At 38.1% G+C, this 26,097-nt stretch overlaps 2 protein-coding genes and 1 non-coding gene across 5 annotated transcripts in view; 1 reads left to right on the top strand and 2 right to left on the bottom strand.

Moving 5' to 3' along the window:
- Nucleotides 1-7,815: 7,815 nt before the first annotated feature.
- On the bottom strand, nucleotides 7,816-14,317 carry ORC6 (origin recognition complex subunit 6). Of its 2 annotated transcripts, XM_043600796.1 has the most exons (7): nucleotides 14,206-14,317; nucleotides 12,856-12,985; nucleotides 11,487-11,650; nucleotides 11,178-11,267; nucleotides 9,528-9,640; nucleotides 8,994-9,062; nucleotides 7,816-8,382 (listed from the first exon to the last, which is right to left on the bottom strand). In XM_043600796.1, the coding sequence occupies exons 1-7, from the start codon at nucleotides 14,268-14,270 to the stop codon at nucleotides 8,255-8,257; spliced, it is 759 nt and encodes a 252-aa protein (XP_043456731.1). In that variant the 5' UTR covers nucleotides 14,271-14,317; the 3' UTR covers nucleotides 7,816-8,254. The 2 variants fall into 2 exon arrangements, with proteins under 2 accessions (XP_043456731.1, XP_043456732.1); XM_043600797.1 differs by lacking the exon at nucleotides 11,178-11,267.
- A 115-nt stretch (nucleotides 14,318-14,432) lies between these two features.
- Nucleotides 14,433-26,097, top strand: part of VPS35 (VPS35 retromer complex component) — a 29,882-nt gene continuing 18,217 nt past the window's right edge. The window contains exons 1-5 of one of the 2 annotated variants that reach the window (XM_043600795.1): nucleotides 14,433-14,636; nucleotides 20,652-20,750; nucleotides 21,978-22,074; nucleotides 23,157-23,280; nucleotides 24,538-24,720. In XM_043600795.1, coding sequence (XP_043456730.1) covers nucleotides 14,433-14,636; nucleotides 20,652-20,750; nucleotides 21,978-22,074; nucleotides 23,157-23,280; nucleotides 24,538-24,720 — 707 coding nt within the window. The other variant, XM_043600794.1, reaches the window with a different exon arrangement.
- On the bottom strand, nucleotides 25,440-25,512 carry TRNAR-CCU. Its single transcript has one exon. It is a non-coding gene; the product is annotated as a tRNA-Arg (tRNA).

Raw genomic sequence — 26,097 nt, 5'->3', positions numbered from 1 at the left:
CACAGAAGCCCTTCCTGCAGAGATAAAAGAAATAAAATCTAATCAGGACAAAGTTAAAAATGCTTTAACTGAGATGCAATCTCAAATGGATGCCATGATGGCAAGGATGGACAAAACAGAGCAGTAAATCAGTGATACAGAAGATAAAATTATGGAGAATAATGAAGCAGGAAAAAGGAGAGAAACAAAGGCAAAAAAACCACGATACAAGACTTACAGAACTCAGTGATATATTGAAAAGGAATAACATCTGAATCATAGGAGTCTCAGAAGATGAAGAGAGAGAAAAAGGGGCAGAAGATTTATGGTAGCAAATTATAGTGGAAAACTTTCCTAATCTGGGGAAGGACACAGACATCAAAATTCAAGAAGTACAGAGAATTCCCATTAGATTCAACAAAAACCGACCACCACCAAGGCACATCATAGTCAAATTCACAAAATACACAGACAAGAAAAGATTTACAGGAAGGGAAAAAAGTTCTTAACCTATGTAAGACAGATCAGGTTCACAGCAGACATATCCACAGAAACTTGGAGGCCAGAAAGGAGTGACAGGATATAGTCAATGTGATGAATGGGGAAAATAAGCAGCCAAGAATTCTTTGTCCAGCAAGGCTGTCATTCAAAATAGAAAGAGAGATAAAGAGTTTCCCAAACAAAAACTAAAGGAGTTCATGACCACTAAACCAGCCCTGCAAGAAATTTTAAGGGGGGGTTTTGAGTGTAGAAAAGAGAAAACAAAAAAGACCAAAAGCAACAAAGACTAAAAAGGCCCAGAGGACATCACCAGAAATACTAACTCTATTGGCAACACAATTGTACTAAATTCATATCTTTCAGTACTCACTCTAAATGTCAATGGACTAAATGTTCCCATCTAAAGATTCAGGGTATCAGAATGGATTAGAAAAGAAGACCCATCTATATGCTGCTTATAAGACTCATTTTCGACCTAAAGACACCCACAGATTGGAAGTAAGGGGATGGAGAACAATCAATCATGCTAAGTAGCTGGAGTAGCCATACTTATAATAGATGAACTACATTTAAAAATAAAGACTAGGGGCGCCTGGGTGGCGCAGTCGGTTAAGCGTCCGACTTCAGCCAGGTCACGATCTCGCGGTCCCGGAGTTCGAGCCCCGCGTCAGGCTCTGGGCTGATGGCTCGGAGCCTGGAGCCTGTTTCCGATTCTGTGTCTCCCTCTCTCTCTGCCCCTCCCCCGTTCATGCTCTGTCTCTCTCTGTCCCAAAAATAAATAAACGTTGAAAAAAAAAATAAATAAAAATAAAGACTATAACAAGAGATGAAAGGATTATATCATAATTAAGGGGTATATCTACTAAAAGGATCTAACAATTGTAAATATTTATGCCCCCAATGTGGCAGCACCCAAATATATAAATCAATTAACCACAAACATAAAAAAGCTTGTTGATAATAATACCATAATAGTAGGGGATTTGAACACCACACTTACAACAATGGACAGATCATGTAAGCAGAAAATCAACAAGGAAACAATGGCTTTGAATGACACACTGGACCAGATGGACTTAACAGATATATTCAGAACATTTCATCCAAAAGCAGAATACGCGTTCTTTACGAGTGCGCATGTAACATTCTCCAGAAGAGATCACAAATCAGCCCTCAACAAGTACAAAAAGGTTGAGATGATACCTTGCATATTTTCAGACCACAATGCTACAAAACTTGAAATCGACCACAAGAAAAAATTTGGAAAGGTAACAAGTACACTAAAGAACATCCTACTAAAGAATGAATGGGTTAACAAAGAAATTAAAGAGGAAATTTAAAAAGTACATGGAAATCAATGAAAATGAAAACACGACAGCCCAAAACCTCTGGGATGCAGCAAAGGCTGTCATAAGAGGGAAGTATATAGCAACCAGGCCTTCCTAAAGAAGGAAGAAAGGTCTCATATACACCACCTAACCTTACACCTAAAAGAGCTGGAAAAAAGAATAGCAAATAAGGCCCCAAACCAGCAGGTAAATAATAAAGATTAGAGAAGAAATTAATGATATCGAAATCAAACAAACAGAACAGATCAAGGAAACCAGGAGCTGGTTCTTTGAAAGAATTAACAAAGTTGATAAAATCCCTAGCCTTACACCTAACCTTACACCTAAAAGAGCTGGAAAAAAGAATAGCAAATAAGGCCCAAAACCAGCAGGTAAATAATAAAGATTAGAGAAGAAGTTAATGATATCGAAATCAAACAAACAGAACAGATCAAGGAAACCAGGAGCTGGTTCTTTGAAAGAATTAACAAAGTTGATAAAATCCCTAGCCAGGCTGATCACAAAGAAAAAGGAAAGGACCCAAATAAAGGGGAGAGATCACAACCAACACAACAGAAATACAAACAATAATAAGAGAATATTATGAGCATTTACATGTCAACAAATTAGGTAATCTGAAAGAAATGGATAAATTCCAAGAAACATAAACTACCAAAACTGAAACAGGAAAAAACAGAAAATGTGAACAGACCCATAACCAGTAAAGAAATTGAATCAGTAACCAAAAATCTCCCAACAAACAAGAGTCCAGGGCTGGATGACTCTCCAGGGGAATTCTACTAACATTTAAAGAAGAGTTAACACCTATTCTTTTGAAGTTGTTCCAAAAAATAGAAATGGTAGGAAAAACTTCCAAACTTATTCTACAAGGCCAGCATTGCCTTGATTCCCAAAACCATACAAAGACCCCCTGAAAAGAAGACCTCCAGACCAATTTCCCTAATGAAGATGGATGCAAAAATTCTCAGCAAGATACTAGCCAACTGGATCCAACAATACATTAAAAGAACTATTCACCACAATCAAGTGGGATTTATCCCTGGGCTGCATGGCTGGTTCAATATCTGCAAATTGATCAACATGATAAATCAAATTAATAAAAGATAGGATTAATAACTCATAATCCTCTCAATAGACACAGAAAAAGCATCTGACAAAATACAGCATCCTTTCTTAAAACCCTCAAGAAAGTAGGGACAGAAGGATCATACCTCAAGATCATAAAGGCCATATATGAAAGACCCACTGCTAAATAAGAAAGACCCATTCTTAATGGGGAAAAACTGAGAGCTTTCCCCCTAAGTTCAGGAACACAAGGATGTCCACTCTCACCACTGCTGTTCAACACAGTATTGGAAGTCTGGGACTCAGCAATCAGACAATACAAAGAAATAAAAGGTATGCAAATTGGCAAGAAGGAAGTCAAACTTTCACTTTGCAGATGACATTATACTCTATGTGGAAAACCCAAAAAACTCCACCAAAAAACTGCTAGAACTGATCTATGAATTCAGCAGTCACAGGATATAAAATCAATGTACAGACATCAGTTGCATTTTTATACATCAATAATGAAGTAGTAGAAAGAGAAATCAAGGAATCCTATTTACAATTGCACCAAAAACCATAAAATACCTAGGAATAAATCTAACCAAAGAGGTGAAAAATCTACATACTGAAAACTATAGAAAGCTTATGAAAGAAATTGAAGACCCATACAAAAAAAAGGAAAAACATTCCATGCTTACGGGTTGGAAGAACAAATATTGGGGCGCTCGGGTGGTCTCAGTCAGTTAAAGCGTCCGACTTCAGCTCAGGTCATGATCTCACAGTTCATGGGTCTGAGCCATGTGTCAGGCTGCGCTGATAGCTCAGAGCCTGGAGCCTGCTTCGGATTCTGTGTCTCCTTCTCTATCTGCCCCTCCCCACTCTCACTCTCCCTCTCTCCAAAAATGAATATTAAAAAAAAAATTAATTAAAAAAAGAACAAATATTGTTAAAATGTCAGTACTACCCAAAGCAATCTATGTATTCAATGCAATACCTATCAAAATAACACCAGCATTCTTTACAGAGCTAGGATAAACAATCCTAAAATTTGTATGGAACCAGAAAAGACCGTGAATAGCCAAAGCTAGGAATTGAGCCTAATCCTCAAAAAGAAAACCAAAGCTGGAGGCGTCACAATTCTGGACTTCCAGATGTATTACAAAACTATAATCAAGACAGTTTGGTACTGGCACAAAAAACAGACACATACATCAATGGAACAGAATAGAGAACCCAGAAATAGACTCACAAACGTATGGCCAACCAATCTTTAACAAGGCAGGAAAGAAAATCCAGTGGAAAAAAGATGGTGTCTTCAGCAAATGGTGTTGGGAAAACTGGACAGGGACATGCAGAAGGATGAACCTGGACCACTTCTTACACCGTACACAAAAAAACTCAACATGGATGAAAGACCTAAACGTAAGACAGGAAGCCATCAAAATCCTGGAAGAGAAAACAGGCAACAACCTCTTTGACCATGGCTGCAGCAACTTCTTACTTGATATGTCTCTAGAGGCAAGGGAAACAAAGGCAAAAATGAACTATTGGGACCCATCAAGATAAAAATCTCCTGCACAGCAAAGGAAACAATCAGCAAAACTAAAAGGCAACCGACAGAATGGGAGAAGATATTTGAAAATGACATTATCAGATAAAGCATTAGTATCCAAAATCTATAAAGAACTTAACAAACTCAACACCCAAAAAACAAATAATCCAGTGAAGAAATGGGCAAAAATCATGAACAGTTTTCCAAAGAAGACACCCAGATGGCTAATAACCACATGAAAAGATGCTCAACATCACTCATCATCAGGGAAATACAAATCAAAACCACAATGAGATACCACCTCATGCCTGTCAGAATGGCTAAAATTAACAACCCAGGCAACAACAGATGTTGGTCAGGATGTGGAGAAAGAGGAATCCTTTTGCACTAGTAGTGGGAATGCAAATTGGTGCAGCCACTCTGGAAAACAGCACAGAGATTCCTCAAAAAATTAAAAATAGAATTACCCTATGACCCAGCAATTGTACTGTTAGGTACTTGTCCAAAGGATTACAGGAGTGCTGTTTTGAAGGGGCACATGCACCCCAATGTTTATAGCAGCACTATTGACAATAGCCAAAGTATGGAAAGAGCTCAAATAAATGTCCATATCCATATATAGCAAATAAATGTCCATCAACTGGTGAATGGATAAAGAAGATGTGGTATTTATATGTAATGGAATATTACTCAGTAATCAAAAAGAATGAAATATTGCCATTTGCAACAACATGGATGGAACTAGACTGTATTATGCTAAGCGAAATAAGTCAATCAGAGAAAAATACATTTCCCTTACATATGGAATTTAAGAAACAACATAAGATGAATATAAGGGAAGTAAAAATAATATAAAATCAGAGAGGGAGACAAACCATAAAAGACTATTAAATACAATGAACAAAAATTGAGGGTCGCTAGCTGGTTGTTAGGTGGGGGAATGGGCTAAATGGGAGAGGGGCATTAAGGACACTTGTTGGGATGAGCACTGGGTGTTACATGTAAGTGATGAATCACTAAATCTATTCCTGAAATCATTATTACACTATATATTAACTAACTTGGATTTAAATTTTTAAAAAGTGAAAAAAAAAAGTGTTGGCAAGGATGTAGAGTAATTGAACCCTTGTGTACTGTTGGTGGGAACATCATATAGTGCAGCTACTAAACAGTTCCTCAAAAATTTAAAAATAGCATTCACATGATCTAGCAATCCCATTTCTGTGTATATATCCAAAAAGAACTGAAAGCAGGGTCTCAAAGAGATGTTGTACCCCTATGTTCATAGCAGCATTATATACAACAGCCAAAAGGTGGAAGCAACCTAAGTGTCCATTTATAGATGAATGGATCAACAAAATGTGGTATATCTATACCATGGACTACTATAATACCTTAAAATGGAAAGAAATTCTGACACATGCCATGAGAATGAACCTCAAGGACATAATTTTTTTTTAATTTTTTTAATGTTTATTTATTTCTGAGACAGAGAGAAGAGACAGAGCATGAGTGAGGGAGGGACAGAGAGAGAGGGAGACACAGAATCAGAAGCAGGCTCCAGACTCTGAGCTGCCAGCACAGAGCCCGACGCAGGGCTCGAACTCAGAAACTATGAGATCATGACCCGAGCCGAAGTCAGTCTCTCAACCGACTGAGCCACCCAGGCGCCCCTCAAGGACATAATTTTAAGTGAAATAAGCCACTCACAAAAAGACACTCTTGTACCGACCTAGAGTAGCCAAATTCAGATATAAACATATGGTAATTGCCAGGGAGGCAATTAGGAGAGGGACAAATAAGTTGCTTAATGGGTGTAATCAGCTACACAAGATGAAAAGAGCTCTGGAGATTGGTTGCTAACAGTGTGAATGTAACACTACTGAACTATGTATTTAAAAAATGATTAAGAAGCTATGTTTTATGCTAGGTACATTTTACAATTAAAAAAAAAAGTGAATATGCTTAATTTTACTTGGTGATGAATAGACTGCTTTTCACTCAAAGCCAGAAATCTAAATCTTGGCATCAAATAAAAACAAATTATATACTTTCTTAAAATAAACTAGGAAAAGACTAACTTATTCATTTTAGATGAAAGCAATGAGCTACTATTTAAGGAATGCCTTCTAAGTACTATGCACTTTATAGAAATATTACCTTCAGTTCTCACAAGGCAGAGAATATCTCTACTTTATAAATGAGGAAACTGAAGCTCTTTTAAGGTTCTGAAATTTCCTTATGGTGGAAGTGGCAGAGTCACAATTTAAATACCAATGTATGTGCTTCCAAAGGCTCATGTTCATTTCCCTCTATCACAGGGCTTGCTAGACATTATGCCTGAGTTAGGATCATTTGACCATGGCTTTTCTTTTAGATTTCCAGATCTTGGAAGGATCTGGAATTAAAAAGGGCAGGGGAAGAAATTACTCTTTTAAATGTTAGTCTGCTTTTTTTTTTCTTCTTTAATGTTTATGTATTTATTTTGACAGAGAGAGAGAGAGACAGACAGACAGACACACAGACAGAAAGGAGAGAGCACGTGCATGCTAGTTGGGGAGGAGCAGAGGGAGAGACAGAGAATCCCAAGCAGGCTCCGCACTGTTAGCGCAGAGCTGGAGGCTGGGCTCAATCTTATGAACCAGGAGATCATGACCTGAGCTGAAACCAAGAGGCAGTCAGACATTTAACTGACTGAGCCACCCAGGCATCCCAAGAAATCCCTCTTTTAGCACTCCAGGTCTATACAGCAGGTATTACATCTTACTTATAGCAAATAAAATACAATCCCTATTGATACTATTCTGAATAGATTTTAAAATTTGGATATTCTTCATGGCTATACTTGATTTAATTAAAATCATACCTGGCACAATGCCTCTGAGCCCCTAGCAATGTATCTTCCATAAAGGTCCTTTCTTATAGTTATAAAATAAGGAGTATTTTTAGTAAGGTTACATTCTTCACTATGTGGGTGTGAAAGAAAATAGCCCTCAGTCCATCTGACTTTTTAATATGCTGTTAATGTGTAATTCATTACATGAGACCTTTATATGTGAAGTTCTCTCTATATTCTAACATTTGCTAAATACTTACTTATACCAGGTACTGTGCTAAATGTTTTATATGTATCTCAGATACACCTCCAAATTATTCTATGAAGTAGACACCATTTTTAGTCCTACTTATAGATGAGGCAAGAAGAAGTTAATTAATTTTCTCAAGGTTCCATAGGTAGTTAAGTGGCTGTAAACTCAGGGAGTCTGATTCAGTTTGTTGTCTAGTGAGCATCATTATGGTTCAGCATATGGCCTTTTTCTTCTAGAGTAGACAGTTTTTAGCATAGCAATGACTCCCCCAAACTGATGACAAGGGCAACCTGAATGCATATAAAAAGAAATATTTATTAACTCAGGCTGTACCATATACTGATTTAATCAAACAAGAAATTTACACAAAAACCTAAGTAAAATCCATAGTACTCCATTCAGACCTGAATTTTATATTGATAGGACAGGAGAATGTCTTTTGCTTAAAACAAAAGAGCAAAATGGCTCCAATTCCATTTTGTAGGAATGCAGACCTGTGGAGAGCCAAAGCCATGCCAACCAGGCACTGTGCCTGACCTAATGAATTTGTCGCCCATGTCACCGGCCAGTTTGCTTCCAAGAACTCAGCCCCAGCACTGACTTCTTTGCTTTTAAGGCAATAGTCTTCGGATCCTTGTTATAAGAGTTCAAATAAAATTCCAAAGCCCTCACATCTTCATTGACGTGGCAGATGTACTATTAGTTTGCAGCCAATGGCAGTCTGGAAGCTGAAATCACTCTGCTATAACCTTTTGTGCTTTGGCAGCATTTTCCAAAATTTTCCTTTTCCATTCTTCATAATCCTGTGTCAGATCTTCATCTTTCTGCAGTTTATGTGGTCTGTCTACTACCTTCTCTGTTTCTATGAGAGAAAATTTTCAAAAGTGTTTCAAAATTCTTACAAGTAAAAAAAAAGTAACCTTGTTTCAAATATCTTATTAATTAAAAAATATGGAATATAATGCTGAAAACTGGAAACAGTAGCTAACACATTAGTTTTTTGCTCTTTTACTCCATGCACCTCACAACATCCTTAAAATAGTTAACATTTATCAAGCACCTATCTTGTGCTTCAAGACACTGAACCAAGAACTTCAATGGCATTATCTCATTCAACCCTCACCATAATTCTATGAAGTGGGTGCTAATATTAACCGCAAAAGATTAGAAAATTCAGGCTTACAGAAATAAGTGACTTTCCTAAAGTTCTAGAGTCAGTGGGTATTAAAGCAGGATGTGAACCTAAGCCGTTTGGCTTCAGATAGGTTCTTACATAATATTTCTATTAACTTCTTTAAATGACTACTTGGAAAAGTGGTCTTATCAAATAAATGATTGTTAGAATTTATTTAAAACCTGACTCTTATCAGGCAAGCAGCTAAAGCAGCACAGGACTATTCACTGCATTAAACTCACTGTACACTAATCCCACTGCACTAATTTCAAAGCTTGTCCAGTGTTAATACAACTTACCTTTTGCTGGAGGTTCAACCATTGTCTTCTTTTTCTTCTGTGGTGGAGTAGCTGAATCTCCAGCTTCTCCTTTAAGGGAAAAAACGTGTTACCTACTAACTAAATTTTCTCCTATTCTTAATTTTACTCGTTGGGCACATTTTGGATTACAAATAAAAATTAGATACTTTGACCAAATACTAGGATAAGGAGAAGGCAAATGATCTTGCCCTTCTCTTTTCTTTAGTTTCTCTTGTCAGACTTGAGAATCTTTTCTATTCTAGCTTATGTATATGGAGGCTAGCATTTAACATTGGAGCATGTTAACAGAAAATCTATTTTTCAGGCATGGAGTCATATAATCACAGGTGTTTTAAAGGTCATTATGCTACTTTATTTGAAAAACCAAATAATTTCTCACTAAAAACTTAGCTGGTCCACATTAAATACAGAATTCAGAAAGCAGCCATTTTGCAAGTTTGAAAATATTAGGCTTTTACCAGTAAGTTTACATTTTCAAATAACACATTCTTGAAATATAGAATGAATACTCACTGTCAGCCTGCCGCCCAATCTTCTCTAATTGTTTACACAGTCGATCAAATATGGCTTTTTTCACACCAGATGTGGCTACCATTTTATTTTTATCCACCTTTAGCTTTAACACCCTATAAAAGAGTTTAATAAATTACTATTTTTAAGACCAGTATAGCTATCTCTGGCCAACCATATTATCAACTTATTTCCTTTCCACTCATGCTTTATGTTTAGTTTTCCTTTTATTCCAAACATACATTATTAGCTATAATCATGTAAATTTGCCTTTTAAAACTACTTATTTAGCTGTTTGTTGGACTGACAGTTAAAATATAATGGGATCTGTTATGTAACAAAAGGGGCACACAGGGGCACCTGGGTGGCTCAGTTGGTTGGGCATACGACTTTGGCTCAGGTCATGATCTCACAGCTCATGGGTTCAAGCCCTGCATCAGGCTCTGTACTGACAGGTCAGAGCCTGGAACCTTCTTCGGATTCTGTCACAGTTTCTCTCTGCCCCTCCCCCGTCTCTCTCTCAACAATAAAAAAAATTAAAAAAAGGGGGCACACAGAAGACATCTGTATAGTGCTTCATGCCTTGAAGAACTCTCAGTGAATCTCAGATGTTACTAATTTGCTGAATGACAATCATAGCATTTTTAAGTGTTCAACTCACTTTAACCCACGATACTTATGTTTATACTATAGGAAGATAAATCACTTTCACCTCCCCAATTACCAATCACCTTCCTAATTACCAGTCCACAACAACTACTAATGAAATATACAAGAGACTTCTTGTTTAGGATAAATCTAGTCACACCTTTGTTTGCTCAGTGTCATTTGGTTTCAAAAGTAGGGTTAGTTGTTAATATTGTTTTTTGTAACAGCCGCCATACTCTTTCTCCACATACACATATCTTTGTTGAAATAAAAGGACATTTTCTATGAATGCCAATTAATCGTTCTAGGTGTGTAGCTAATAGAACTAAACAACCAAATTAGAGGCTGGGTAGTAAGAAACCGTCTTTACAGGACAACTATATTTTGTTTTATAAGGAGTTTCCCAGCAAGATAAAATAAGACAACTTTAGACAAAGATAACAGGAGTATTTCCAAGGTACCATTTCAGTATGCACAAAAATAACCCCAAATTTTAAAATTCAGATGTAAAAATTCATCACTGGTGTTTTCTAAATTATTTGAAAAACAGCTGCAATTGGTACTTAAAAAAGACAGGACTGGAATAATCATCAACCAGTTTTAATGACAGATTTCATTACTCTTAAAGGTAGACCCTGGGGGTGCCTGGCTGGCTAAGTCAGAAGAACATATGACTCTTGATCTTGGGGTTGTGAGTTTCAGCCCCACGTCAGGTGTACAGATTACAAAAGAAAATAAAAAACTTAAAAAAAAAAACCCTTAAAAAATAAAAAGAAAATAAATAAAACATGGACCCTTGGCAAGCAGACTACTGGCAATAGTGATCCAAATTGTCAGATATATTGTAGGCTAAACAGAATCTGGTCACTTGGCCACTATTCCTAATATTATTTATATGGGAAAATATGCTCTGGGTTGAAATAAACTGAATTAGAAGTCTTCTTTGGGAATGAGAAATCTCTTTGTGAACTGTGGACTTTTCTCAATATTAAAAGGCACACTTACTTGCATGCTGAAAGTAGTGCAGCAGTGGTGAAAAGTGGCCTGGATAAGTCGAGATCCAACTGCTGTGTTTGTGGAAGACTGGACTCATAGCTAAGGGAAAGCAGTGTTTGCAGAATTATTTGTTAAAAAGTACTATTTCAAAGGGACTGAAAATGCATATGAGAACTTACTAAGCCATTTAAATGCATGAGCTCTACATCATGTCACCTTACCATATTAGTTATTTTTTAAGACTGAAAATAGGACATTAGATAATTCTGCCTTTTGTATCAGTATAAATTTTCAGTTAAGACTCTTTATGCTTCTTACCTTTGCAATATCTTTGAAGCCATGTTCACTGCTTCTGTACAGCTAAATTGTACAGCTAGGTCTCTTATTCCAATATTTGAATTCAGGCCCAGTAAACACTCAAAAGATTTAAGACGGCTCTGATACATCTTCTTGTTCAAACCAGAAAGTTTAATTAAATAAACCTTTAAAAGAAAAAAAATGCATGAATCATAAAAATTGTAATCATAATCATTCTATATTGGTGCCCTTAAACGTTTGTTTAGTAGGTCACCTTTTCAAAATTAATTAATTCTGTGACAACTGACTCTATCTAAACATTTAGCTTCATTTAGTCAAAAGTCAGTAATCATGTCAGGCAGAATTGAGTACTGCTTTCAAGGAGCTCACACTTTAGAAAGACAGTCATGCATAAGCACAGGTAATTTTTAAAAACAACATAGTGTTACTACAGCCATGCTGTGAATAAAAAAACAAAGGAGACACCCGTTTTTCAACAAAAGTCACAATGTGCAACTTAGTGGGAAAAGGATGGAGGGAAGTAGTGGGAGTGGGGGTGGGAAGGATGATTGTGTGGAGGAGGGAGAGGAGAGGCTAACTGGGAAACAGGAGGATCAACAACTGAGGGAAACCAACTACACCTGGGAAAGTCAAGGAAAGTTTCATGAAGGATGTAACAGCAAGGCGGGGTCATGGAAGACCTTGCCAGAAAAGAAATGCATGTTAAAAAAAAAAAAAAAGGTTGTTGCTTTACAAAGATGTAAGTCATTAAAGTGCATAGTCTGTTAAGTAAATAGTGTAGCTTGAGGTTAGTATTTAAGACAGGCTGGAGAGTTTGACAGTAATGGGGAGCCAATGTCACCATTTGATGAGTATATCATTATGTGATATATACTGTGTTAAGTGTGTTACATACAGTATATGGTTTAATCCTCACAATAATCCAGCGAAATGGATATTCTTATCCCCACTTCATGAATGAGGAAACTGCAAGCTCACAGAGCTAGTAACTGGTGGTACTGAGATTTGGTCTCAACATCTAACTCTTCCTGACTCCTAGCTTGTGCTCTCAACCACTGTGATACTGGAAGAAAAATACACATGGGTTTTAAAGCATGCGCTTTAGGAGGATGCTAGCAACTGCATGAAAGATGGTCTTGAGTAAAGAAAGAGGCAGCCAAGGAAACTAGATGGTAAAGAGTAAAGGGAATTTTCTTCAACTTGACAAAAATGGTCTTGAAGTTTATCTAGAATAATCTTATCTAATAGCCAGGAAAATTCTAAAAAACAAGAGTTTAGTTAGAGTCTACTCTTTCCAATCAGAAATTAAAACATGATTAAGTTTCAGTGTTGCAGAGGATTATTTAGACATTCAGTGGGACCTACTTACCCTGTCCAAGGGGCACTTCATACAGGAAGCTGCAAGATCCAGGCACATGACTGCATTGCTGGTTTCTGTGGTATGTGCAGACAGGCCATTACAGTTCACCTGGGACAGTCGCAAGTACTCCTCTGCTTTCCTGGTTATAAAGGCAACATGCTCACTAAGACTCTTTTCCAGAAGTTTGTCCAACACTTTGGTAAACAATAAATACAGCCTGGTGGACTTCGTTCTGGGCCTAACTCCTGTGCAAGTTTATGTGGGGGTGGGAGACAAGGTTCTGTAAGACAGAATCAGCCCTGACCTCAGACACCACTGTGCTTAAGTACTTCTAAGCAAAAGTAAGTTCTTCAATTTCTTAAAAACAAACAAACAAACAAACAAACAGACAAACATACAAAAAACCCCAACTTCTTTCATCCTTCCATTACTGGGACAAACATGAACTATTGCAGAGGCTGGCAGTTATACCAGGGTTCCTTCTTTTTACCCCTTCCTCTAAATCAGTGATTCTCAAATTTTAATGTACAAGACAATCACCTTGAGCTTGTGAAAACAGATTGCTGGGTCCCATCCTCGGGGTTTCTGATCAGTAGGCCTGAAATGGGACCCGAGAATTTGCATTTCTAAGGAGTGCCAAGATGATACTGATGTTGCTGGTCCAGGAACCACACTTTGAGAATGGCTGTTCTAAACGATTACTGAATTCAAGAGGTCTTACTTCAACTCTTAAGAAGTGCTTTCCTTTCTCTCCCTCAATTGAGCGCCAAAGCATCGGGCCTTCTCTTGCTCTCCACGCTTCAGCCACAACAGCTTTATTTCTAACCCTGGATTATGCAAAGTGATTTTTTTGTGCCGCTCTTCCCACATCTTCCGATAGCTGGCACCTTCTATCAATCTGGTCTCAGCAAAAGTGGCAGCCCCTCCAAGGCCTTTCTAGGATTTGTTTTTTTAATGAAAAGCAAACGCCAGGGCGCGCTCTGTGCTCCTCCCTCCCCCGCTTCCGGCACATCACCCAGTTTAGTTTTCTCCCTAGTTCTGTCATAGACAGTAACCTCAATGGAGGTCTGTGTGGCTCACCACTGTAAAGAGACCCTCAATAAGCATCTGTGGAACGACCTAAGTTCTCCGGCTTTTCCCTTCCCACCGATACAGCTGTTCCTAAAGACATCTGCAATCGTCCCTTCTCGCCGGCTCATAAAAGCCCACTCTGCTGGCAAGTTTTTCCTGAGACAGGGCCTAATCCCACCCACTTCCGGCGTTCCCCCCTCACTCCAGCACTGCCTGACGCGCGGGAATGACTCCGACCTCGCCTGAGGGAAGTCTAAGGCCCGCTGAGGCGTGCACCGCCAAACCCACCTTAGCACAACTGGCTCGGCGATACCCAAGCGCGGTGCTAAACGCCGGATCAGCCCCGATTCCATGGCGCGAACTAATCTCGCGAACAGCTGCTACACGATGAAACCCGCGCGCAAACGCCGCGCCAGCCAGTGACGGCCAAGCCCCACCCCTCTAACTGCATCTGGATTGGCTGGGACAAGAAGTTGAGACCGTTCCACAAATCAAGCCTAGTCTTCCTTTTGCGCATGCGCAACGGGACTGCACGACCCTGGACAGGTGAACTTGGACCAGCAGCTCCCACTTCTTCCATTCCTTCCGTCTTGACAAACTACTCAAACGACACCTTTACTTCCTGCTGTCTCGGCGGCAGGAGCCGCCGAGAGATTCCCCGCTACAGTGCACCTCCCCGCCCTCTCTCACACACTGTGGAGGGACAGGCTAGAACCCAGGTCCGTCAGTCCCTGGATAAGTGGCAGGAGCCAATAAACACGCGAGACTTGAGTTCCTAGAAGCGGGCCAATCGAGGAGCCGCCTGCAGGGTCCGGGGGCGGGGCTAAGGAGGGCGGGGTTTGGAGAGGCCGCAGCGTCACCTGACCGCAGGAGGCTTCGCGCGGGGTGGGTGCTGCTTGCTGCAGGCTTTGGGGAGTCGCCATGGTAAGTGTTGAGGGGCGGCGGGCCCCGGGCGGACCCTTCTTTCAACCTCTGTGCTCTCCCACCGCCCTGGAGCCTTGCGGGCGGAGTTGGGGCTCTGCAGCCTGATCGGGGCTAAGACCAGCCCGGCTTGGCCTGCGGGATGAGGACAGGCCGGGGAAGGCCGCAGGCGGGCAGATCCGAGATCGGGGTGGGCGGCGGCTCCTGGTCGCGACGGTTGCTCTGGAATGGGGTAGCCTTTTCGAGGGGGTGTCTCGGTCTGTAGGCTCTGAGGTCCATGAAGGCCTGCTGCCACCTCTTGAGTGGAGTCGGCCACCGCCGCGCCTTGAGGGGAATACCGGGTCTAAGCGTCAGGCTGAGTCGGGGGCGTGCAGTGGGCCTGAGACTCCGAGGTGGCGTAGGGATCCGCCCAGAGATTGCTCTGTCGCTGGCGTGCGTTTCCACCTTTGTGCCTGGTAGTGCTCTGTTGTCCCCACGCCCTTTTCTTGTACAAGAAATACCTACCGGAGGGGCCAAGTGGTGTCTTGGCCTTTTTCGGCCTCATAGCCCCCTTCCACTGCTGTGTTTGTCAGCGATTTCTAGGGACTCATGTGAATTTCCTGGAAGGACTCTTGCTATCTGATATCCATTAAGTAGGACAGAAAGGAGACTTCTTGTTTCCTTTAATGTTTGTTTATCCGGTACCTTGGCTATATTACATGTCTTCTCATTGATGAAATCTAAGTATTTTATTTGCTGGAAGTAGGCATTCATTCTTGTTAGCTCCTCTTCGTGGTGGCAGCAAATCGTGATGTGGCTGTTGGCCTGTAAACTTGAACTTCCTCAAAATGTAAATCCATGTGCCTAGTTTCCACAAAGGCAAGTTGTCACTTGCATTTTATTAGCTTTTGACATAATCTGCAGTGTATAAACCATGTTTTGGGGGTGTTGGTGTATTCTATGTAATTTTAGTGATCTCATTATTCAGTTCACGTAGACAGGCTTTTATAAACCTCTAAGCCTGGAAACAGACTTCACTTTAAATGTGTTAATGCCAGAAAGCAGGATTAAATGTTTGACATACTACTTTCATATAATATATTGCCGTACAAGATGATTTTGTTTATTTATCAGAATTTTTACAATAGAGAACTGATGTAAGAACGATACAAAAATTTAGCGAGGATGTGTCAGTTTCTCAACATTTATGGATTGATATGTACAGTGTTTTGTAATGGAAAGCACTTAATTAAGGATCTGCTGTACACCTCAGTTCTGTACTGGGTGAACCAGTTTGAAGCAGTGAGCTGGACACACGGTCCTGTCCTCATGGACATTTTTGGGAAAGGAAACTTGGCTGTTAGTCTTGTCACAGTCAGTGTTTCTATGAATTGGGCGAGTCATTCATTCTTCTTTGAGTCTCACTGAAAACAACTGTTGGCTTCTTTGGCTCTTCCCCGTCCTAAAATTCTGGGATACAATTCAATTCAAGCATATTGTATGCCTGCTAATGTCAGTGCTAGGCACTGGAAACAAACATGGTCCTTACCGTCCAAGAGCTTAAGAGTGTCTAACAGGGAAGATATGCTTATGGAACTTAATGTAATATAGTCTTTACAGTCTTTATTAGCACTGTCAACTCAGTGTTGTGGGGTCATAGAGGGAGAGAGTTCTGCTTCAGGAGCCTGAAAAAGACTATAGAAAGTGACATGTGAACTGAGACAGTGAGTAAGGTAAGCAGAAATTCTCCAGGTGGAGGAGAAAGAGCATTGCCAATAGGTGAAGCTGAGAGAAGTGAATGCTCATGGTGTGTACCAACATAGAATTCCTGGAGAAATTTATTGGTAAATGAAGTTGGAGCCAGTTTAGTGTTCAAATTGTATTTTGAAGTTCCCAAGCCCTCATCATCCTTAATGCTCTGTACTTCAGTTGTAATGTTGTGAAAGGAAAAGAAAGGGAAGGGAAGGAAAGAAAGCAAAGGAAAACAAAAGAAAATACAAAATTTCTGATTTTGAGAAAAATCAAATAGTGCTTTCACTAAATATGATGAAATTCTGTATCTTTGTGAGAGTGGTTATTTTCACTTTACAGTTGATTTGCATTGTGTTAGGATTACATCTACAGCATATCAGTGAAAAAATGGACCAGTAAATAAGTGGCTAGGATGGGTGGAGATAATTGCTTGTATCTGATGGGGGTATAATAATAACAACACTTAAAAAGTGCTTATTACTAAGTGCTAGGCATGTTCTGAGCTCTGTGTCATTTCATTTATTCCTCATAATAGTATAAGTACTCTTACTGTTCCTGTTTGATAGAAGAGGAAATGAATGCACATTGTTTGAATGGAGAGTAATTTTATAAGTGATCCGTTCATAATGGATCACTTTCTCTGCCTTTCTCTGAACCGTGTAATTGTATAGACTTAGGAGGACTGTTTGGCCTGGGTCTCAAGCTAAAGTGAGCCTAGTCACAAATGTTAATTTGATCTTAATTCTTTAGTGTTTCCATTTTTCTCTGACCCATGTAACTGCTAAGTATAGAGTCATTTGTAAATGAGGAACCACTTCTGTAAGTGAGGAGACATTGATTACCTGGCTCATGTTTAATGAGAGCATGTTCGTAACAGTTCTTACTGTTCTTGCTGTATGTGACACTTCCCAGGGAGGGCATCAAGACACTCCCTTAGAATAGCCATATTATGGCTACATTTGTATAATAACTACATTGTCCTGGGAGTAATATCTAAAATACATTTCTTTATTATAGCTTTAGTTTTTCATTTGTAGCCTACTTTGTAATAAGGGTGTAATTTTCTACATTTTGTATTTATGTTTCTATTTTAAACCCAGTTGATACAAAATAGAAGAATTTTGCTAAAGTTTTATTTATAAATCACTGAATCTATTTAGTTCTATACAAATATTTCTACAATTGTAGTCTCTTTGTAACCAGTTATATTTGCTATATTAAAGTAATTTTATACAGAATAGCCAAAAGGTGGAAGCAACCCAAGTGTCCCATCAATAGAATGAATAGATAAACAAAATGTGGTATATACATATGATGGAATATTATTCAGCCTTGAAAGGAAAGGAAATTCTGACACATGCTACAACATGGTTGAACCTTGAAAACATGCTAAGTTGAAATGGCCAGATACAAAAGTGTATGATTCTACTTATATGAGGTGCCTAGAGAAGTCAGACTCAAGAGAAAGTAAAATGGTGGTTTCCTGGCATGGAGTGGAGAATGGGGGATAATTTTATGGGTAGAGAGTTTCCCTTGGGAAAGATAAAAGGCTGTTGGAGATGGGTGGTTGGTGATGACTGTGCAACAGTGTGAATGTACTTAATGCCACTGAACTGTACAGTTAAAAATGGTTAACATGGCAAATTTTGTATTTTACCACAATAAAAAATAATTATAAAAATTTCTTGATGTATAAATATTTATCTCTAAGTTGATCATCTGAATGTAATGAAATCTGTTGATTCTAATAATTGTTAAATCTATTCCATCTAGAGATAAAGAGCCAAAAAAAAAAAAAATCCAAACTATAGTTTGATGTCACTGAAGTTCTCAGAGGACTAGCCCAGGATGAATAGCGAATTTCATTAAGTCAGAATCCTCAGATGCTGGTGTTGTCTTTGCCTCTGAGACCAACATTTAACACTAATAGTTCTGCTGTGTAAATTAATGTTCCCTTTAAGTTTAGTTTAAAAGACATAACTTTTTCTTTGAAATTTGTGTATGCTTGTGAAGAAGTGTGGTCATAGGGAAGCACAGGTTACTAGAGTTTGCCATGGGAAAAAGATAGAGACACTTAGCATTTCTTGTTATTAGCTTTCCCCTCTTTACAAAATTAGACCAAGAGAAAACTTTCCACTTTTATAAGTGATTATAATTCAGAAATGGGTTTTATGTGGTTTTTGTTACTCTCAAATTCATTGTTGTTTCGATTGTCAGATATTGGAACAAACCAGATTAAACTTTCACGTTTATGTGTAAGTCTTTGCTGCCTTCCTTTCCATCTTATTGTGTAAGAGGGATTTTATCTTTGGTTATTTTTTTTTTATTAAGGTGAAATTTATATAACATAAGATTAGCCATTTTAAAGTGAACAAGTTAGTGACATTTAGTACATTTGCAGTATTGTGCAACTATTTCTGTCCAGTTCCAAAACATTTTTATCACTCCCAAAGGAAACCCTATACTCATTAAGCAGTTATTCCCTGAGTCTCTCTTCTGGTAACCACCAGTGTACTTTTTTTTTTTTTTTTAATGTTTATTTTTTTACCAGTGAGCAGAGATGCACATGTGTGTGCGCCTGAGTGGGAGAGGGACAGAGGGAGGCAGACAGAGGCTCGGAAGTGGTGCAGGGAGCCCTACGCAGGGCTTGAACTCACGAACCATTAAATAATGACCTGAGCCAAAGTTGGAAGCTTAACCAACTGAGCCTCCCAGGCGCCCCTCTACTTTCCGTTTCTATGGATGATTTGCCTATTCTGGATATTTTATATGAATGGACTCATACAATATGTGGTCTCTTTTTTGTCTGGCTTCTTTCACTTAGCAAGATGTTTTTTAGTTTCATTCGTGTCACATATATCACTACTTTGTTCTTTTTCATGACTGAATAATATTCCAGTTTACATGTTTATGTATATGTGTATACCAGAACTTAACTATTCATCTATTGATTCTTTAGTCATTTTTTTAATTAAACACGTAACCTGAACATTCTAAAACCAACTCATTCTTTCCTACAGTGAACATTTGTGAATATCACATAACCTAAAAAAAAAATGACCATCATTTATAATTGCAGTACAGTGCATTTATAGAGTGTAGAGGTGTAAACACGTTTACACAGCATAAAGGAGGGTGTAGTTAATTCTGCTTGACAGGTAAATCTAATTAATTTTGCAAATAAGGTTTTGCTGGTAACAAACTGAAGAGTACATAATATTTTGTCCATTATAACTATAGATTTTTCTATTTGAAATGGTAAGGTAGGTACTTGAGAGTACTCCTATGGTCTTCTACATCAGTCACTAATATTAGTTTCAGTTATTTTATTTCTAAGCTTTTTAGTTCCTTGTTCTATATTGCCTGAAAAGGTCAGTGTTCCATAAACTGGCTTCTTGATCTAAGAATAGACTAAAATGCAGATGAAAAGTAGTATGGAGAAAAAAAGAGGCTTTTAGAGATTTGGGTTACACTATACCTATCACAAAGACTAGATTGATTGGATGGCTGTGTTCGGGTTGGATTTAAACTAACACCACATGTTTTTTGAGGCCAACCTGCTAACAAGTATGTTGAATCAGTTTCTGAGAGAAAAGAAATTCTGTATACATTACTGTTCCCCTTTGGCATTATTTTGCTGTTAACTTAGATGACTGGGTTCAATAGTTGTCAAAAATAGATAAATGGGCTTGAGATCTAGAACTGGAATGAGCTTATATGAAAGCTTTGGAAAAGGGCTATGGCTAGAGCTATGGAAATAACAGATTTTTATTTTTTTATTTTAATTTTGTTTATTTTTAAAAGTTTAGAGAGAGGGAGAGAAGTGCGCAAGCACATGGGTGTGGGGGGGAGGAGGAGGAGGGGAGGGTGGGGGGGGAGAGAGAGAGAGAGAGAATGAATATGAATCCTATGCAGGCTCCACCCATGTAGGGCTGGATCCCATGAACTGCAAGATCATGACCTGAGTGAAAATCAAGTGTCGGACGCTTAACCCACTGAGCCACCCAGGCACCCCAGAAATAACAGATTTTTTAGAGGAGAGTGCTAATGGGACATTAATGGAAATATTTTTTATTTTTCAGCCTACAACACAGCAGTCACCTCAGGATGAGCAGGAAAAGCTCTTGGATGAAGCCATCCAGGCTGTGAAGGTCCAGTCATTCCAGATGAAGAGATGCCTGGTAAGAATGTCAATATGAAAGCAGAATTTCAATCTGGGTTTTCTTAAGTCCTATAGCATCACTTCTTCTGTCTTTATCCCACGTCCCTCAAGCACTGTGTGGAGCAATTCCAACAGAGAGCCCTGTTTACTTGCATTTGCATTTATGATTTGGAATTGTCTCTTCTCTACCAGAATGTAAGCTCCAGGAGGACAAGAAACCCTATCATCTATTTACACATAGTGTTGATCTACATACCAATATCTGACCTTAGTTACTAGCCTCATTGATTCTATATCTCAAATCTGAGGAGTACTTGACATATAATGGGTGCTTAATAAATATTTGTTGAGCAAATATATTTAAAAGCTTTCAGTTTGGATTATTCAGCTTTTTTTCTATCTTGAAGACTTTTTGTTTCTATCCTGAATAGATACGTATTTTTTGCAGCAACCAACTTGAAAATTATCCTTACACCAGTTTCTGTGTTTTCATATTCTAAAAGACAGGGTAGGAGGTAATCTGTATAGAAACTATGGATTCTCTGCATTAAAATTTATGAAATGGAACCAAAGAGGCCGGTACTTCAAGTTATAAGTTGCTCTGATGATGATGATGATGATAATACTTTATCTTTGTAAAGTGTCTTATAGTTTCTAAAGCTTAGCAATATGCCATTTTAACCAATTATACCTACTGTATTTTTTTCTTACAAAAAAGTGTGTTGGAATGGAGAAGACAGGTGGGTATGGAACTTGGTATTGCTTGCTTCTGTTTTTTCTGAGTCTGAATATTGCTTTCTGTATCTGCAGGCATTTTTTGTATTTATGTGTTCAGTGGACACATGGGCATTGTGAGGAGGAAAACATACTTAAAAGGATAGTCATTTCATACATATCTGAAGAGTCTTGTGGCAAAGCCATTATCAGGATAATATCTTGCTTTAAAAGAATTAGTATGCCAGCCCTCTTGATTGTAGGAAATGTGAATTAATGGAGCTAGTTTCATAGTCACTAGGGGTTGAAAAGATTAGAGTTATGCCAGGAAGTTTGCAGTCCTAGTTACAGATGACTTGCTAATAAGCTTTGCAGTCCTGATGAACCATGAATCTTTTTCTTTCAGTAGAGAGAATGTAAAGTGAAACTAACCTGATTTGCATGTGATTAAAATAATTTAAGTACTACATACTGTATAACAAATCCAAGTTAAATGAAAGCTTTCTCATTAGTTCTCTTGGTATTTCTGTAGGACAAAAACAAGCTTATGGATGCTCTGAAACATGCTTCTAATATGCTTGGTGAACTCCGGACTTCTATGTTATCACCAAAGAGCTACTATGAACTTTGTATCTTTTGAATGTTGAAGATTGAACATTTTCATCATACTTTTTTTCTTGATAAGGCCATATTTTGTTTGTTCCTTATTATGTTTTTCTGGTTTTACATTATTTTTCATTGTCTTAACCAAATAGTACTCCATGGAAATTTTGTGAGAAAAAGAAAAACTGAATATCAGAAACCCTTTTTCTATGCCTAAACTTCTTTAAATAGGTTGTTGCAGTTTCCAGTCCTTTCATGAAGGATATTGAAGCTATTAGGCAGTTGGTTCTTTAATGCTTAGATTTTGTTATGCAGTATTCAGAAGTGGAAAGGAATTCAATGCTTTGCCATTTTAAAACCCTCTAGTAGTATGTTAGGCAATCCTTGTTTATACCCCTTTGCTTTACCAGACTATCTTTAAAAACCCTTATTTTATTTTTTTTCTTTAACATTTTACACATTTATTTTTTAAGTTTTTAATCACCTGGTGCTCATTGTGACAAGTGCCCTCCTTAATCCTCATCACCTGTTTCACCCATCCTCCAACTCCTGTCCCCTCTGGTAACCATCAGTTTGTTCTCTGTAGTTAAGGGTCTCTTTATTGGTTTGTCTCTCTTTTTTTTCTCTTTGTTCATTTGTTTTGTTTCTTAAATTCCACATATGAGTAAACAGAAACTTTATTAAAAAATTTTTTTAAATGTGTCTTTATTTTTGAGAAAGGCAGAGACGGACCACGAGCAGGGGAGGGACAGAGAGAAAGGGAGACACAGGCTCTGAGCTCTTAGCACAGAGCCTGATGTGGGCTCGAACTCATGAACTGTGAGGTCATGACCTGAGCTGAAGTTGGATGCTTAACCAACTGAGCCACCCAGGCACCCCATAAAACCTTTATTTTAAAATAAGGAAAGCGCACTGAAATTGTCTTCACTTAAACACATACTTTTTTGAAGGACTAATGTTTAAAATATCTGCCCAGTAGTTTAATGACTCCAACAAGTTCCATTGTATTGCTTAGGCTGGCATCGTTTCTCGGCCTTTTGGCTAAGATCAAGTGTTGTATTGCTTAAGCTGGCTTAGCTTTATTTGAGTCCTTAATTGTAATGAAAAGATATGGCTATTTCTGATGAACTACACTATTTGGAGGTCTACCTGACAGATGAATTTGCTAAAGGAAGAAAAGTGGCAGATCTCTATGAACTTGTACAGTATGCTGGAAACATTATCCCAAGACTGTAAGTAATTGAGAATTTGAGGGCTTTTATAACTGCATTTTCCACTTTATGTTATAGCCTTTAAACTTTGATTTTTAAAAATAATTTTTAAGGTTACTTAATTTCTTAACAAATTGAGATTAGCATTTTGGTAGAAAGTCTAGGTTTTCTTTTTTCTTTTTTTTGTTTTTAATGTTTTTACTTATTTTTAAGTACAGAATTACAGGATACGAGTTGGGGATGTGCAGAGAGGGAGGGAGACATAGAATCCAAAGCAGGCTCCAGGCTCTGAGCTGTCAGCACAGAGCCTGACGCGGGGCTCGAACTCACAGACTGCAAGATCATGACTTTAGCTGAAGTCGGATGCTTACCCAACTGAGCCACCCAGGTGTCCCCCCCCCTTTTATTTTTTTAATATTTATTTTTGAGAGAGAGAGCACACACACATGCACACACACAAATGTGGGCAAGGGCAGAGAGAGAGGGAGACAGAGTCTGAAGCAGGCTCTGATCTGTCAGCGCAGAGCCTGATGTGGGGCTCGAGCTCATGAACTGTGAGATCATGACCTGAGTCAAAGTTGGACACTTAAGCAACTGAGATACTCAGGCACCCCAATACTCTGTGTTTTCTTTTAAGGTTTTAGGGTATGATTAATTTTACTTTTTATATAGATAGTTGAGGAATTTTTGAAATAGAAAAGTGGACTTACTGTTTTGTTTAATGTCGTGACTACTAGAAAAATTAATGATGTTTATTCTCTGTCTAATGTGTAAAGGTGATTATGATACTCGTGTGTGTGTATATATATATATATATATATATGTATGTAAATATACATAACCTGTATGTAAATATATATGTAAGTTGGGGGGAGGGTCAATGAGTGGTTTTCTCTCTTTATAAGTTCTCTCTTTTTAAGTTTATTTTTGAGACAGCATTCAAGTGAGTGGGGAAGGGGTAGAGAGAGGGAGACAGAGGATCTGAAGTGGGCTCTGTGCTGACAGCAGAAAGTCCGATGCGGGGCTTGAACCCACAAACCACGAGATCATTACCTGAGCTGAAGTCAGATGTTTAACTGACTGACCCACTCAGGCACTGTGGTTATATTATAAATTAGATATTTTTTCATTGTGCAGAAGAAAAACATGGTTCCTGTCTTAATAGGTTTGTAGTCAGTATGTTTGGACATAATCAAATTCTTGACTTGAATATTTTACTTATTTATTTATTTTTGAATATTTTATTTTTAATCAAATATTTTCTCATAATTCCCCTAGTTATCTATTGATCACAGTTGGAGTTGTATACGTCAAATCGTTTCCTCAGTCCAGGAAAGATATTTTGAAAGATTTGGTAGAAATGTGTCGTGGTGTGCAACATCCCTTGAGAGGTTTATTTCTTCGGAACTATCTTCTTCAGTGTACCAGAAATATCTTACCTGATGAGGGAGAGCCAACAGAGTAAGTGATTTTCTTTCTTGATTTAGTTGTAAGATTTTTTTGTTGTAGAATATGCAAGAAGTATAGAAAAGTGTTTGTAAGAAAATAAATCTCAGTAATTCTCCTCCCCACACCCAACTAGCGACTTGTAGCATTTCATGTATGTATTTCCCTTGTGATACAGAACTCTTGAGCATGTGTGGTGTGATGTAAAATGTACTATTATGAAATTTATGTCTGTGGATTATTAGAACCTGCTTTTTTCATTTAACACAATTGGGAGCATTTTTCCATTATGTTAAGTATTCTTTGAAACTGTGACCTTTTAAATTACATTTATGATGAATTCATGAGGTATGATTAACTTTTTCCACAAGTGAGGCTAATTTTCATATTGTTTCTTGAGTATCTTATCAGTTTTATAATTTATGGACTGGATAACCTGGATATAAGAGACTTAAGTTATCTGTGTACACAAATTACATATTAACTCCAAAACTGAAAAAACAAAAGCCTTTCAGTGAGAGCCCCATCTCTTGTGTGACCAGTATTCTAGTACCCACATCCATTGCACTTTTATTCTACAGGTGTAGATAGTCAGCCAGCTGTGGTCTTCAACCAACTAGATGAACTATTTATGTGAAGATTCTGTAGATTGAGGAACTTAATTTCTTTTTGTTTAATTTTATTTATTCATTTTTATTATTTTATTATTATTATTATTTTTTAGGTAATCTCTACACCCAACATGGGGCTTGAACCCGTGACCCTGAGATCAGGAGTCACATGCTGTACCAACTGAGCCAGCCAGGCACCCCTTATTTATTTATTCATTTATTTCTAAGGTGCACAATTCGATAGTTTTTAGTATATCTACATCAGTTCCTTTTTAAGGGAAAAAGAATATAATAAAAATTTACCATGCATGTGACAAAGTTAAACAGTATAGAAGAGATAAAAACTTAACAGTGCTGAGGAGATGGCGAGGTTATTTGTTTTATTATGATTTGACTGTCACTTTTGAGCATTTATTTTTTATTTTTTTAAAATGTATTTATGTATTTTTTGAGTGAGAGAATCCCAAGAAAATAGATGTAGGGCTTGAACTCATGAACTGTGAGGTCATGATCTCAGCCATAGTCAAGAATTGGACGCTTAAGTGATTGAGCCACCCAGGCACCCCAGTTTTGAGCATTTAATTAGGCAGTCATTAAAAAATTTTGAAAACTGTGTTTCCTATCCTAGAAGATGAAAAATAAGCAGGAAATAACATAGTCTCTTCCCTCTCAAAGCTTATATTCCAATTGGAACCATGAAAAGTTCGATAAAATGATGTAGTTAGTATGTTATTAGTATCAAGTTTTTTAGGCTTTTTGAATTAATGGAGTTGCTGTAAGG

The sequence above is a fragment of the Prionailurus bengalensis genome, chromosome E2 (genome assembly GCF_016509475.1).
Source record: "Prionailurus bengalensis isolate Pbe53 chromosome E2, Fcat_Pben_1.1_paternal_pri, whole genome shotgun sequence".
NCBI classification, from domain to species: domain Eukaryota; kingdom Metazoa; phylum Chordata; class Mammalia; order Carnivora; family Felidae; genus Prionailurus; species Prionailurus bengalensis.
This window is presented reverse-complemented; position numbering and strand designations above follow the sequence as displayed.

What these genes read in the sequence shown, in the direction of transcription:
- ORC6 (XM_043600796.1), bottom strand. Translation starts at nt 14,270, where the DNA reads ATGGAATCGGGGCTGATCCGGCGTTTAGCACCGCGCTTGGGTATCGCC. An exon ending in GCTTCAAAGATATTGCAAAG is followed by an intron (nt 11,268 to 11,486) that starts GTAAGAAGCATA and finishes GCTTTCCCTTAG; the next exon opens with CTATGAGTCCAGTCTTCCAC. An exon ending in GATTGGGCGGCAGGCTGACA is followed by an intron (nt 9,063 to 9,527) that starts GTGAGTATTCAT and finishes TTTCCCTTAAAG; the next exon opens with GAGAAGCTGGAGATTCAGCT.